This window comes from Alexandromys fortis, unplaced genomic scaffold (assembly GCF_014885135.2).
Source record: "Alexandromys fortis isolate MF-2015 unplaced genomic scaffold, M_Fortis_MF-2015_v1.1 scaffold_101, whole genome shotgun sequence".
Classification (NCBI taxonomy): Eukaryota; Metazoa; Chordata; class Mammalia; order Rodentia; family Cricetidae; genus Alexandromys; species Alexandromys fortis.
This window is the reverse complement of record NW_026067983.1, coordinates 3090478-3106836: the sequence shown is the minus strand read 5'-3', so window position 1 is coordinate 3106836 and position 16359 is coordinate 3090478. Positions and strand designations below refer to the sequence as shown.

General features: G+C 34.4%; 1 protein-coding gene across 4 annotated transcripts in view; it reads right to left on the bottom strand.

Annotated features, from left to right (window-relative positions):
- Dgkb (diacylglycerol kinase beta) overlaps nt 1-16359 on the bottom strand; it is a 590490-nt gene that overhangs the window by 269397 nt on the left and 304734 nt on the right. For all 4 annotated transcript variants that reach the window (XM_050158720.1, XM_050158722.1, XM_050158719.1 and 1 more), the window contains one exon: nt 4753-4817. In XM_050158720.1, the coding sequence (XP_050014677.1) occupies nt 4753-4817 (65 nt within the window). The remainder of the gene's footprint in view (nt 1-4752; nt 4818-16359) is intronic.

The window sequence follows — 16359 nt, the reverse complement described above, 5'->3', positions numbered from 1 at the left end:
TGGAGAAAACCCACAGAAACAGCTGAGCTGAGCTAGTGGGAGTTCACTGACTTTGGACTGACAATTGGGGATCCTGCATAGGATGGCACTAGGCCTTCTGAATTTGGGTGGCAGTTCTGTGGCTTGGACAATGACCATGGAACCAATATTCACTCCTCGTGCATGAACTGGCTTTTTGGAGCTCATTCCCTATGGATGGATCCATTGCTCACTCTAGATACAGGGAGAAGGGCCTTGGTCCTGCTTCAAGTGATTCAACAGACTTTGTTGACTCCCCAAGGGAGCCTTTACCCTCTGTGAGAAATGAATGGGTGGTGGGGTGGGAGGAAGGTGAAGGAGCTGGAGGAGGGAGAGAGAACTGGGATTGGTATGTAAAATCAAGAAAGATTTAAATAAATGAATAAGTAAATAAATAGAATATCCTCTATGCCCCCCCCCCCCCAAATTCCTGCTTGTCTCTGATTGGCAGGAATCAGGCCTTCATGGTTACATTTCCTTCATCAAGCTTGCCTTCTCCAGTCTCCCTCTTAAGTTCTTTCTATTCACAGCATTTTAGGGCTTCTTTAGCCTGCCTGCAGCTGCAAAATCTTCTGCTTTCCTCCCTCAAACCAGTTCCAAAATCTTAAAAACAATACGATCAGGCTCATTTCAGCAACGGTTTCATTCCCATTATCCCTTTTTCATAGTATTTACTTTCTCCATTAATGCAACAGAATACCTGTTAAGAAACAATTGTAAGACAGAGGAAGGACTGATTTTGATTCACAGCTCACAGGAACGTGGTCCTTTAAGACGCAGGAAGATGGGGCAAGAAGGGGAGGCAGCTGGTCACACTGAGTTTACACTGAGAAGCGAAGAGAGATGAAAGCTGGTGTAGACCAGCTTTCTCCCTTGTAGTAATCTGGGAGCCCACCCCTTGGGATGCTGCCACTTACACTTACGTATGAATCCTGTGCCTTCATTAACCTCATCTAGAAAATCTATGCAGATATGCTCACAGATTTGTCCTTAAAGTGACTCTAGTTCCTGTCAAGTGACAAAAACTATGTCTCATCAATTAAATCAGAGACCAAATACTTATAAGGTTCAGTGTGGATCTAAAACAATTATATTCAGTTACCTTAGTGTTTCCTGGCTGATCTGTTTAGTTCACCCCAAGAAAGAGGTTTTAGAGACAGTGCATTGAGAAGGAGAATTAATTCCATCAACTCAAGTGAATGAAAACACCTGAAATATAACCAAAACTTTTGGCAAAGATGATTTCACCCAACTTGTAATTTCTTTCAATATTCAGTCATCTTTGCTCCTAGCATTTAAATTTAAAAAAAAATTTGGGCTGCACAATTATCGGATATTTAGAAACACACATTAGAGTGGCTAGTGAACAATTATTAATGTTCTTTCCTTAAAAACAAGAACTTAAAGTACTCTAAATATAACCAGAAGAGGTGAACTATCTGTGAAATCACAACAGCTTGAAAATGATTGTAGACACTCACAGACAAGTTATATTTATATTTCAAATACCAATATTATGTAACATATGGTTTTAAATTGTATTAACATGTGTACTTCAAACACTATTTTTCCTTGAGTCTAAATCTGAGAAGTCTTTATATACTTTCGGTTTTATTTTAAAGTTTCAGGAGACAGAGAGTGTGTTACATTTTAACTGTTAACTTAGATCTCTCCAGGAACTTGGAAAGAATAAGATATGAGCCTTGCAAAGAGTGCTTTTTAAGCAACAGAAAATCATTATCTTTCCAAATTCTTTCTATTCCTACTGTAAGAAGCATAGGGAACAGGAATATATATATATATATATATATATATATGCAATTAATTTCCTTAATTTAATTTTAGAAATCCTGTGTTATCTATTAAACGTGTTCATGCTGGAGCATGGCATTAGTGGCAGGCGAGTCCTTGTGACATGAGCTCTGACCAGAGACACTGTCCCTAGCATCATTTCTAAGAACTCATTTGCAAGTTCTTGAAAATACTTGACTGAGCTTGCCGCAGTGTTGAAATCCATGTCTGCCCTGGCAGATCCAATTGTTTTACGTATAATTTGCTTCCTCACAGAAACTTTTCAGAAGACATTCATATTTTGAATTTTTATAGTAGAACTTAGAGAATCGCCTAAATGCTTTAAGTGAAAGCCAGCTCCAGAATTATAGGCAGGAATGCACATTCTTGACCTGAAGCTAGAGAGATGGCTTCTGTCTTAAAGCATTTATTAATTGTATGTTCCGATCTATACATTTAGGACTTGCCAACATTTTTCAAAATTTTGATCTTGGGATTGAAGAAATCTAAAGAAACTGAAATAAATAGACAAATAAAAATTTTGAAACTACAGAAAAAAAACAGTCTTCTTAAGAGTAGATATATGTGGTAGAAAATGAATATTTAAAAAAGTAAAAGCTAGCAATGAAATTCCAACGCTCATGTTTTGCTCCTCTGTCTGTGACAGGAGCTCCTGCCCCCTATCCTCACAGCACTGTGGAGTTCTCTAAAAACAGTGTCGTCCATGAATCCCTTAGAGGCAAGACCACATTTAGTCACTACTTTGAGCAGCACACAGGTAGCAAATCTGCACCTTCTGGTTTCCCCTTATAGACCATCCTTTAAGATAAATGATGAATGTCCATAGACTGGAGAGGCATCTGAGGCAGCAAATGCTTTCTCTGGTTGTTGGTTCAGACTCTGTGAGCTCCTATTTTTCTTTATATTTGTTTTGGCTTGTTCACTATTCTTTATTTGTGCTGTCTTTGTAAATATATCTCTAGAGTATAGTTAGAGATCAGGCATCACTGTGCCTTCAACATTGCTGTTCCTTCCCAGGATTGCTTTGGCAGGTTGAGATCTTTGATGCTGCAATATGAATTTTAGGATTGCTCCTCCTGATTCAGTAGAAACAGTCTTGTAATTTTTATGGAGATTGCATTTAATTTGTAGGTAATGTTAGGTAATGTAGAGACTTTTAAAATATTGATTTTTTTTCCAATCCATGAATGTCGGAGGTCTTTTCACCATCTAGTGGTTTCTCATTTTCTTTCTCTAGTGCTTAGAAGACATTCACATCATCAGTTAGAGATTTCCTAGGGATTTATTCATTTATTTTGAAACCACTATGAGTGTTAATTTCCTCTCTGATTTCCTTTTTTTGCCAAGCTTATTTTTGTTTTTTACCAGCCTTTACTTGTAGCTAATAAGGGATGGTGGTTAAAAGGGTAGGTTTTTATTTATCCTACTGCTTTATTAAATCTAAGTTTTCAGATGGAGTCATTTAGATCTTTTAAGTAAAAGGTACTTTTAAAACTTACATTCAAATTTTAAAAGTTTAGAGGAAATGAATAAATTTCCAGAAACATATGACTTTCCAAAATTAAATCAAAGAGATATAAATACTTGAAGAGATCCATAATAAGCAATGAGATTGAGGCAGTAATATAATCATCTCAGAAAGAACCCCCTGAGGCCATATGGATGTATTGCAGAATTCCTCTAAAACGCTAAGAAGTGCTCATACCAATACTCCTCAAACTGCTTCTCCAAACGAGGAAGAAACACTATCACATTTGTTTACAAAGCTAGTACTTCCTTAGCACACAACCGGATAAGCATACCACAACAAAAGAAGACAATAGACAATCTTACAGCTTTCTGACCCGAGAGAGAAGAAACAAACTGTTTTATGCTCAAAAATGTATTATTTGTAGTCTAAGAAACAACTCAAGGCACTAGAGGTATTAAAAACATTTGTTTTACAAAAATCCTTAAACGAATCTATTAAAAATTAGGATATGATAAATCATGAGACCTTTTTATTAAGATTATTCAGTAAATTGTACCCTCAAGTCTATAGTTAAGAAAGACTTAACTTTTGAAATATATCTTTATAGCATTTATTTTTATAAATTTGTTTTCACATAAAATTATGTCAAGTACTAGTGTATGGTGAAATTAGCATTTAGATACATATTGACTAAATTACATGCAGTATTCATGGGTAAGGATCCACTTAGCCAATATAGAGAACAGAGTCCTTGGCTTTTAATACCAATATATAAATTCATATCATGTCCATACAGATATAAAGATTATGGTCTTCTCACATAATGAAATACCAGGTAACAATGAGGATAATAAGAACAGAAGGCATTTTAATACTTTTCCCCATTTTTCTAAGGAAGAGGCCATATTTCCCCCTAAGAATAAAAGCTAGGGAGACCAAGTTTTTCCTGTTTCTCCAATTAAGGACGAAGGTTGCTGTCTACATTTCTGCTGTTAATGTTGTTGGAAAGGTAATTTTTACTGGAATTTACCTGAAGCAAATATGGGATGGTGGTTCAAAGGTAGCAGCCTGAGACACCAGTGTATATATAATCACTCAAAGTTATCAAATTATCAAACCAGAACTGTGTTTTCCCATGGGATGGAGAATGAGCAGCTCCACTTACTGAGCCATGCAAACACTTGTAGTATGTGTTATTTTCACTTTCGACATACTTTAAATATTCACTTTAAAGCACATGAAATTGAAATAGACATGGTACCCACTGCATTCTGCATTATAGCACCATGAAAAAAAAATACATTCAATTTTGCTTCTATCTAAATGTGAATACCTAAACTGAACTTTATCCAACCCTTTCATGTAAAGGGTGTACGCCACATAGTGATCTTCTATAATGACATAATTACCAACAGCAATCAAAATTAAAAATCCATCAGTTGTTGCCTTACCGGCTGTTGAATTTCTCTGGGTGTTTTTCTCTCATGATATGGAATCTGTGTGCAATGGAAGCATCCTAAAAGAAGAAATGGGGGAGGGATAGTTGTGATTTTATTATCTTGTAGAAATATAAAGTAATAAACAAGACTTTTTCATCAATTCTGTTTTTACAATGTATTTACAAGAAGATATTCTGAAATTAATGAAAGATGTACAACCCATGTGAAGTCCAAGAAAGAATGATTATAAAAACATGTCAAAGCTAGACATTTCTTATATTTATATAAGAAATTAATTTCTATATCTTTTAATTCCTGGTTTTTGGCTCCATACTTAGATTATGCTTAAAGTCATACATTTTGTCATAAGGTCAGAGAGCAGTTGAAAGTATTTCTAAACAAGAGTAAATGAGATGACTTAAGTGGGAAAGTGATCCAGCAGAGAAGTTCCTGATCCTTGGAGGTCAACTGTGGGGAAGAAGACACTGAGAGGAGGCTGGGAACCCAGTAAAGCAATGGAACCTTTGGTTTCCGAGTTTGCTCAGCATGCCCCATATGTCTGATTGATAACTGGTCATAACGCAGATAGCCTTCTGACCCATCTCCTGTAATGGAGAAAGTCAGCAAAGAGAAGGGCACAAATAAATCTTGACTATTCTAACTCATTTCTCAGATGCTAAATACAACAGTTCTGAGCCCTAATGGGTACCACTTTCTTTTTGGTAATCCAGCCATTCTCTCTAAGACAAGAGTTACACTGGATGTGTGAGATTGGCAGAGGGCTGTAACCCAAGTTTTGGAGTATTAAAAACAGTCCCATTATTCCAAGTAAGGAGATACTTTCCCATTCCTCAGCAACACATAATTAATCACTCAAATGAGAAACTAATATATTTACCAATCTTTTTAATAGAAAAGAGCTTTTGTGATTCAATTCTAAGTTTGCTTCAGAGTGAAGACAAAAGAGAAAGGAAACTAACACAAAAGAAATAAAGAAGTTGTATATTTGAGGGAATCTTGAAAACACTAATCAAGGATTAAGTCTAATGAATGAAATGAAAAGGCAAATGTGTTTGCTCATGCATAACAAAGCACAAGGCCCAACAAGAGGGTCCAAGGGCTGCAGATGGCAGAGAGGATCTCTCTGCAAGACAGAGCAAGCTGCAGCTATTTAGATACATCTTACACCTTAGCAATTGTCAAATAACTTAATTTATTTTACAAGAAAAATGGTATAAAATTGTAGATAGATGAGTATTGAAAGAACATTTACAATAAAAATCACTGAGGACACTATTGATTGATTTTCTAACACATAATTTTAAAACAAAAGTAAAACATGGACAACATAGTGGACATTTTAAACGTGAAGTTTGCATATTTTGTAGCAATTTTATAAATACTAATATGCCTTAGTAACATTTTAGGTTACATATCTATCTTAATGGTGTTACAAAGTTATATAGAAAGTTAAACTTGAGTTTCTGTGATATGTATGCTCTTTGATCAGTAATTGATTTTAAAAAAGCATTGTCTTAACTTTATTCCTACTTGAATGTTAAAATGACCTCAAAGAACCAACTAACTGCAAAAATCCAACAAATAATTACACAAAAGCAAAAGAATAGAAATCAAGGCTAATAGAGTGAATGGTTCACACTTCTGGCCCATTGGAAGAACATCAACGAATTCGATTTTTTTTGAATTATTTGTTTTTTTCCTGTTGCAAATCATGTAGGGTGATTTTCTGTAAAGTAAGCACTTTTGCTATAAAAACCTCAAAAAGCAACTTAAGCTTGATAGAGAAATGGAAATAAGAGAAGGAAATCAAAGAATATTTAAATAGACAGGAATATAATTGAGTAAACTAGTGTAGAAGATTCTCATGCCAATGAGCCAAAGATAAACTCAGTATTATCTCCATCTCCAAGATACTCAGGCAATTGTCCACTTAGTAAAAGGAGAGGGAAATAAAAACAAGTGCGGAACACTGCAGGCTTTCTCCCTTTGAATGGATTCCACCACAAAGAGAGCTGGCCTGTGCAGGGCAAGGCTGGGACTGGACAAGGGCAGCAGGTGTTCATTTGGATGAGAATTCAGCCCAAATTTGCTAGAGACTCTGAACCTCTGGCACTGCCCCAAGGGGCCTGAAGGAATACTGCCAGCTGCCGCCAACTTGCTCAGCCGCCATTATTTTAGAGATATGTATGACTCTCTAATGAGAAATAAAGTAAGGAAATGCAAACACGGCACTTCAATTTTATCCATTCTGCCCCCATGTTGAGGGAACAACTCAAATCAGCTTCACTTCACCTTCTGAGCTCAGATAACTGAATTCAGAGCAGGTTTGGAGTTCCAGGCCATTGTGTCTTTCAACAATTTGGTTTTCTATCAAGAGCCACAGCTTTCTTATACTTAGAGGAAATATATCCACTCTGCAGTGCTGGAGACGAAGTGCAGGGATTCCACACAGCAAATTTTATTTAGTCAGGATGCTCCTGTGATTCATGAACATGCTAGAACATTGCTGACAGAAAATTTGATGCTAAACCATGCTTATTATATTGCATAATTTTTAAGTATACATTTTCTGGCTTTTAAGTTGATTTCATTATTTCCTCAACTTATAAAGTTTTGTTTTAAGTTAATTTAATTTTAAGCTAAATTTAAGAAGTAAAAGTAAATATATCAACTCCATTAAAGCAAAATAAATTTACCGTTCAGTTTTATTTAAGCAGTAGCTTCAGTGTGTTTTTTGAATGGATGTAGTTATCCATGTATAAGTACATATTAAATAAAAGAATTTTGTATACGAATGCATATTCACTTTCTAACCATGTCTATTTTAGTTACTCTTTCCTTAATGTTTTTCTACAATGTTATTTCTGTTTCTATATTTTTACAATCAAATTACCCTAACTGAGAGACAATTTTGTATAGTATGATGACAAACTATTAGCATTTCATTATTTTTAATTTTGCGATTTTCCACAATTTAGAGCAGTTCACTGAAGTTTGTTATGGTCATGTAATTTTTCTGTGACCATGCTATAGAACAGAGTGAAATAAGAATTATATGTAACTTGGTGGGAATGCAAACTTGCATAGCTACTTTGATGTGTGTGCTATTTTATGAGAAATTAGGAAACAACCTACCTGATTTGTGGTTCAACGTTTAGAGTGAAATGGTTCATTCAATTAAGATTAACTATATTTACATATATTAATTTATTTTCATGTGTGTGTTTGCATAGTACAGGAAAACTCAGTTGGTTCTTTCCTTCCACCAGTAGGGTCCACAGCTTGAATTCTGATCATAAGGCTTGGTAGCAAGTACATTTATCTGACAATCCATGTAAATAGCCTTCCATATTTGATTTATGAACTCTGTATCATAAGTCATCAAACAGAACAGCTACAACAGAACCTTGAGTATACATGTCTATATGTAGATAATAGGCAGTCATGTTCTACCTGTAAGGCATACTTCCTGAAAGATCCAAGCTTTATTATAGGAATACTGTTCAAACAGGATTATATTCTTCATATTTAAGATAATTTTATTTATAGCTTGATTGATTTGAATAAAGGATCTCAAAGTGACAGCTCATCACATGTTTACTTAGCTTTCATTTCATTTGGATAGCCATCTGCCCGACGCGTAGCGAATGAATCCTGGGGGGCTTTGTAAATGCTAATGGGTGTCCAAGTACTGTTTTTTTTTTTTTTTTTTTTTTTTTCCATTCACCACCACCACAACCTTGCTTACAAGTAGATATAATTCCCGGAAAAAATACTAAATAATCTGAAAACGTGATGATAAAAACATTACTTAGAACTTCAACCTTTGTGGGGAAGGGTGTGCTCTAGGAAATATCAGTGTTAGTGACAAACTATTGTCGGCAATGACACTTATTGCTACAATGCCTACAGTTCTGCGGAAGGTTAGAAAGGGCCAGTCAGTCATCTCCAATTCCCCTCTGCTGCATTTGTTCAACTAACTCTGCCCTTTCTCTGTGTTCTGTAAATATACCTCCATTTTCAGACTGACTTTCTGGAGTAACACACAATATGAGAAGAAACTGTAGTTCCTAATGGTCTATGAAGAGAGAGGAGGGGAGAGAAGAATATCACCTATCCAGATCACACCTTGTAGAGACACACCAAAGAGAATAAAATAAATACCAAGATGGCTGCCTAATGGAAGAGAAACCAGATAGTTCAAAATTAAAGCCTGGAGACTAGAGAATGGATGGGAGAGGAAAGGTCCACATAGCAGCAATATCAAAAGAAAACATGAATAAAAATTAAACATTCTGCTGGAGCCCATCTATCAAAATCAAATATTGTCCAAAATAGCCTTCAAATTTCGTTTCTGTAGAAGCTGCTGAAATGTTTCATTTGTTTATTCGTTTTGTAGTTTTAAATATTTAAAACAGTTGTTCTGTGAAACCTGTTACACATGCGTTTATTTTTTCCTGACAAAATGTACCAGGAGAAGAAACATATAAAATAGTGCAGACTTGAGCACTCGGGTAACAGCTGGCCATGTAAGTGTGATGAACAGATCTCAATTTGGATGATCTGGCTTCGTACCAGGAAGAACAAGCTGACCAGCTAGACTAGCTGAAAGAGAGAATTCTGGGTTCAAATTAATCATTTTTCCTTAATATCTATCTATCTATCTATCTATCTGTCTGTCTGTCTGTCTGTCTGTCTGTCTGTTTGTCTATCTACGTACCTATCTATTCACCCATCCTTCCTTCCTTTCTTCCATTCATCTAGCTATCCATAATCAAATAAAAAACCCATCAGAACATAAGCCTCTGCTTATGGGTGAATGTATGTTCATCTGTACGGACATGTGTTTTCATACAATTATGATCACACATACAACACATTCAAAGCTCACATACGCATATGTCAATATAGGCATGCGTAGGTATTCGGTTTTATCTTGGAGTTGATTGTCTACTCTTCTTTTGACAGATATTTGGTTATTCTTAACAGTACACGAGATAAAATATTTTCAAAGACTCTCTAAGCCTGATGACTTTCCCAGGTTTGACTTGAATTTTGAATCTTCATTGACTAAGTGTATTTCATACAGGAAAAAAATTCATGCCTCTACCATATCAAAAGCCCATGGCTGAGGTGGTGATAGGAAATCTTTTAGGTTATAATTTAGACGATAGTTACTTTGTCAAATTGCTTTCTAAATGTCTATGTTTATACCCATAGACTTGTCCTGGTCATGACGCATAAATAAACTCTACAGTAATTAATCCATGCCACAAATTTTTTTGTTTTGTTTTTGTTTTTTTTTGTTTTGTTTTGTTTTTGTTTTTTGTTTTGTTTTTGTTTTTCAAGACAGGGTTTTTCTGTGGCTTTGGAGCCTGTCTTGGAACTAGCTTTGTAGACCAGGCTGGTCTCGAACTCACAGAGATCCGCCTGCCTCTGCCTCCCGAGTGCTGGGATTAAAGGCGCGCACCACCATCGCCCGGCCATGCCACAAATTTTATACTCAAAGTTTGGTATGGAAGAATTCTTCATCATCCTGTCACTCTTCTATTCTTTAAATATACTTCTAGAAGCCGAGTCACATATAAACATGTTTAGATAGTGTTTGCTTACTTTTATTTTATAATATCTTATTTCTGATTGCTGAATATCTAAGTGATTTAATATTAAAGTACTCCTACTAGTAACCCCAAAATAAGAATCAATGTTCACTACAAAAAGTTGGAATAGTTGTCAACATGCGAAAATTATTTTGATAGTCTATATTCAATAGTAGTACATATAAAAAAAGTTTTAGGAGCACAATACCATAGTCAAACTTGAATGAAGTTGAAAATATAATTTTAGTTTTAAACATTGTAGTATGTTGTGTTAACCATAGTCAAATTTGAGAAAATTAGAACTTTGTGCATTTATGCAATCATGATCATTTTTAACAAATACACTTAGAATGTTTATATTATGCAGACTTTGAGGGGCATATTTAGCAACTCTGAATGCAAGTTTTATATTAGATTTTGCAAAGTAGTTCTAGGATTGAATTCCAAATATGTATAAAATTTTATTTGTTTAAATAAATTATGAATTGTAAATGGACTTTCAGGCTCTATATTTCCATTTGAAGACAAAAGGAAAAGATAGTAAACCAAACTTGGTACATCAATACATGCTAAAAATACAAAGTCTTCTACAATTATGATGTCTTCCATCATGGAAAGGCTGTAACCCAGAGGAACTAGACTGAATTTTCACCTTAGACCCATTCCATCATCTAATATCATATGTGTAAACCTGTGTATAGCTAAAAAGTTACTTTAGAACAAAAGTCTCAGTTTAATTGCTTAAACATCTCTGAAGGTTTAAATACATTAAATTGCTTTAGATAAAGTTATAAGGAAATATTCCTCCTTGTTGGACTGGTACACATAAAATATGGTGGCCTTAAAATTTTGCCTTTAAGATATATTTTCCATTATATTAATTTATCATCTATTTATTTGTTATTTTATAAATGAATCAGACATCTGATGTTTTATTCAAGGCATATGAACAACGTGAAACAATCTTTTAATTTTTGAAATGTAGTCTATTGTCTGACATTTGATGATTGAATTGAAGCTCACACTGCCCCAGAGATAAAAATAAATCCATTTTTAGAGATATAACAATACAAAATTAAACTAAGCATTCATATTTTACATTAGTCAAATTAGTAATGGAGTCCCTTAGAAAGGGAACTGGCTTCACAAAGTATTAAGGGGTGTGTTGGACTGAAATGTTTTGCAAGACAAAACACCATTCGCTTTCTACCAAATATGTAAAGCAAGCAGAAAGATGAGAGCTCTTTTGACGTTTGCAGATTTTCAGAACAGCACATTTGTAAAGCACTACCTTGCTTCCATGAGGCTTAGTTAAACCAGTTTTTACCAGTAAACTATCTGCTGTATTTTTTTCCATCTAATAAGGGAAAACATCAAGAAGCAACATTTAAGATCACTAGCATCTGCAAGCGTAATGGGTGTGTGATTCATGATGTTATTATATTCAACATTAGTTATACTTGATCAGTAATACTCCTCCAAACTTCTGGCAAAAGCAGGACTAATGATGAGTATTTTAAATTAAACTGATTGACATTGCTGACATCATCACAATCAAATTATCAGTTCTTTATATCCTAAAAGAAAACTTCAACAATTATATCCTTGTGTGTTTCACTCTGACCCCTAAGGTCTCGAAGGAGCATTCACTAATCACTGGCACCATGGGATTCAGAGACCACTTCTTCCTGAGACACACAATGGGGGCACTTTAATAAATGAACACATAAGAATCTATAATACCATTATACAAGGAGAACCACAATAATGGTCAACACATGGCTTTTTTAAATGCATTATTTGTCACTAAGTAGAATGCCATTATAACAAGAAACCTTTTGTGCTTTAAAAGGGTATGTTTCTCAGTAAAATATTTATGCTTCTAGAAATTACCAGACTGTATAGCTCACCTACAACAATCTCACTTTTATTACATATAAATTGTAAATTATTTCTCCTGAATTATTAATGCAATGGAAAAGAGACTTGTTCAGGCTATCGTCTTCTCAAAGGGCTGCAAATAGATGAAACAGGACCAAGATGACAATCTCAGCATTTAAAATACACACATGATAATTCAAACAAATGTTATGACATTTAGGATAATGAACCCCTTCATTTATTCTACTATCTGGTATGAGTTTTATTTCACATATAAGGAGTCAGAACAGATGTCCAAATATTATAATGCCAAAAGAAAGTTAGGACATATCTTCATTAGTACCCTCTGAGCAGCCTGCAGTGTCTCTTTAAACCAGCTACTAAAGACCTTAGAAACAGAGCGAGAGAAAACAGTCTCCAGACAACAACAGTGAAGCTCGGAGAAAATGCTTTGAACCATGTAAACCACACAACAGTGACATACCTAATCTGCAATTGGAAAATGAATCACTGCAAATTTGTTACTAAAGACCCCTCCTCTGGGGGGAAACAGTTTGGTAGTCATTAAAGAGAAAAACTGAGGTTTAAAAATTATTGGAGACTTTTTGGAGTGAATTAATTCTAATCAATATGTTTATTGACTGCACAGTGAACTAATGACTTCCTTAAATAACGTGGGTACCCATTATTGCTGACACTCAAATTAATATTTAACCTAACGACACGTATGCTTTATAAAATTTTCCTGAAGTAGCGTTTTCTTGTCTTTACTTTAAAAGCAGAACCTGTGTTTTATCAAACATGTACATGCTGTTTCTTTCTCTATTTACAATGTAAATTGTAAAAGCAATGTCCATATGGTCAAATGTTTAATAACTGCTTGGAGCAGTTTGTGTATAGATTTATGAACAAAGATCAGTCTAATAGCATATAAAACAAGGGAAGATATGGGTGGGTACAAAGGGCCTTCTATTTCCATACCAATATGTTTTTTGGGTTTCTTTTACACCGAATATTGATTAAGTAATATATCATTTATATAGCAGTTTCTATAAAGACACAATTATTATATATGGTCATTTTTATCAAACTTACTTTGAGGTTATTTCTTAAAGAAGGTTTAATAACCACCTGCTATGTCACACATCAAATTAGATTCTTAGATGATAAAATTAATTCTATGTCTGTACATAGGAAAGTTACACTTATAAAGATCTCATCTCTTTAATAACTTAGCTTTCATAAAACTTAATGGGAAGAATCACAGATTCTTCCAGAGCATGGATATTACCCTGAAATTATTTTCTTTCACATTTATAGTGAAAGTTGAAGAAAAGAGTAGAGTTCCTTCAAATATTCATAATAATTTCATGACTAGTGCATTGTTTTGGTTATTTTTCAGGCCCATTTGCAGAGAAAGAAGAGTCAACACATTAGTAGGAATGCATTTCTAAACATATGTGAGGAAGCTTCTAAATAAATTTCAGAAGGCACATGGTAAGAAAGTGAAGACCCTCAGTTTCATTACTAGCCTTATACTAAGATTGTTGGACTTTGTAGATAATGCTACATGAGATTCTAAACCTCCATTTCCCCTTTCACCAGAGAGACACTTTTTAGGCAGCTTTGTTATACTGCTGAGTTCTTCAAATAGTCCTTGATAGAGTGGATCTATATAGTGCTTGGTACAGAGCAGCCAGGTAACAGAAACCATCAGAGGCCCCACTGTGTGACAGAGAGTACAACCTGGTCGGAGAACCTAGACAGGAAGTAGAGCTTTCCCATGTCACCCTGAAGAGTAATCACTCACCAACTTCCCGAAGGATGTTATTACTATTAATTTATTGACAAGACTGAGCCCATCAACGTTGGGTAAATCATGCAAAATAGTGAAAAATCAGTTGGTAGTCTGAACAGTTCTATTGCCCCCTTCTACTCTTGAGGGATGACATTATTTGCATAATACTATTGGGATGCTAAAATTTGACTTCATTTATGGACTATCATTCTTACAAAGACCATTGGTACTCTAACACTATCTAAACCTAATCAGAACCTGCCAGGATGGCTTATCAGGTGCTTGCTAAAGTACCACAACCTGAGTTTAATCCCTGAGACACACATAGTAGAAATGGAAAAAGAGATCCGTACATTGCTATCCTCTGTTCTATGTATGTATGTCATGGAATGCACACCCTCCCAATAAAATTATACAGAAATAAACACATGAATATAAAATGTTGTTAAGCATAATGTATGCTGTACATTCATTTCAATGAATATTAACATATATTTAAGAAGCCTATAACTATTTAGATGTTTTGGGATCATTTTTCTCATTAAGGTCTTCTAATTTAAAAATATGTGATAAATACATACCCTTTTCCTAGCTTTGGATAGAATATTAATTTCACCTTAATTTTAGACAAGAACCCTTTATAGCAAATAAATATTGTTTTGGATAAGCAAGTTTATCTTACACATTTCCCTTAATAACATTGGTTAAAGATGCTGACTTTGCTGAAATGTGTTTAAATCTCATTAGCGTATATTCATAAATGCAAGTGTCCCATTTCTTAAATTGCTCTTTTAAGGGTACATGAGTACAGCCAACTTAATTAACATATAGTGTTATATAATTATACAAATACAATTTTTTTACAATAGGATAAATAATAAACAATGGAATTTGAAAAACTTGAAAAGTAATTAGAAATTCAAGTTTATAGAATGAAAAATGAAGTAACTTTCCCAAAGTTCCAGTGGAACCAAGAGCAGAATGGGAGCTTTCTTACTTAAGGTTAAGGCATCTTTTTATATATGACGATAATGTAAGCATTTTTCAGGAATTGTCAGTTTAATGGGTATTTTGCAAAAATGTATACCATTCTATCAATTACATGTTAGAGCTTTTTATACACTAATAAACTTTTTGCCAGGAAATAAAAGAAAGCCAATCTAATCTGGAACTGTATGAAACAATATTAATTCCTATAGACAAAATTTACTTATAATTTATATTGTGGTACAGTTTCTTAACTCACATTAAGGGATCTTTGGTCCATATGTACTGGAAAGCTTGTAGTTGGTGGGGAAAACAGAAATGGGTCCCATGGAGATGAACATGGGAAAATATGTCTTCAGCACACAGTAAGCAATAAAGAAAATCATCACTTTGGAAAGCAAATGTTAGAAGCTGTTCAAATCCTGTACCAGGATAGTAGGACAAAGGCCAGAATGATTTTTTATTTTCTGTATGCTAAAAACGTAAGTGATGTCATGTTAACGCAGATCTAGGGCTCATGACAATGAAGGGAAGATGCTTCTTCTTCCATAGGTTACCCCCTGAGGCCTGAAAATTAAATTTTGTCAACATTTTGTCCCTCAGGCATTCTACCAACGCATGATGGAGGATTACTCACAATCAAAAGTATCACTTCTCTTTGTCCTTATCTCAAATAGTTTATACCTTAAATTCATGAGAGTACACTTTTATTTGCTATAAATTAACACTGGCTTTTTGTTTTATTTTGTTTTGTTTTATTGTGTGTGTGTGTGTTTTGAGACAGGGTTATTTTGAGATTTATTAATATGTTATCATTTAACTGCATTTACCTAGTTTATCAGCTCTTTGAAACATTGTTGTTTTAATTAGAAATTGAAAGATTTTCATATTGTACTTATTAAAATTCCAACTAAATTTTATATTCATATCATTAGCACTTAAAATTGCTCATTTTCTTATTATTCATTTATTTATTCATTAGACAATTGCTATATGGTTATCATTAAACTTTTTTAAGATTAAAAAAAATATGTGTGTGAGATGTTGGTGTATCTGCCACACCTGTGCCCATGGTAGCCAGAGACAGAACCAGATTCTCTGGACCTACAATACGCAGATTTTTGTGAGCTGCTTAATGTTAGTGCTGTGACTCAAAACCAGAGTGTTCTCTAAGAGAAGTAAGAGCTCAGAACAGATGGACATTTCTCCAGTCTCTGGTGAAGAGATTTTAAGCACAAAAGTTCTTCTTCTTCTTTTTCTTCTTCTTCTTCTTCTTCTTCTTCTTCTTCTTCTTCTTCTTCTTCTTCTTCTTCTTCTTCTTCTTCTTCTTCT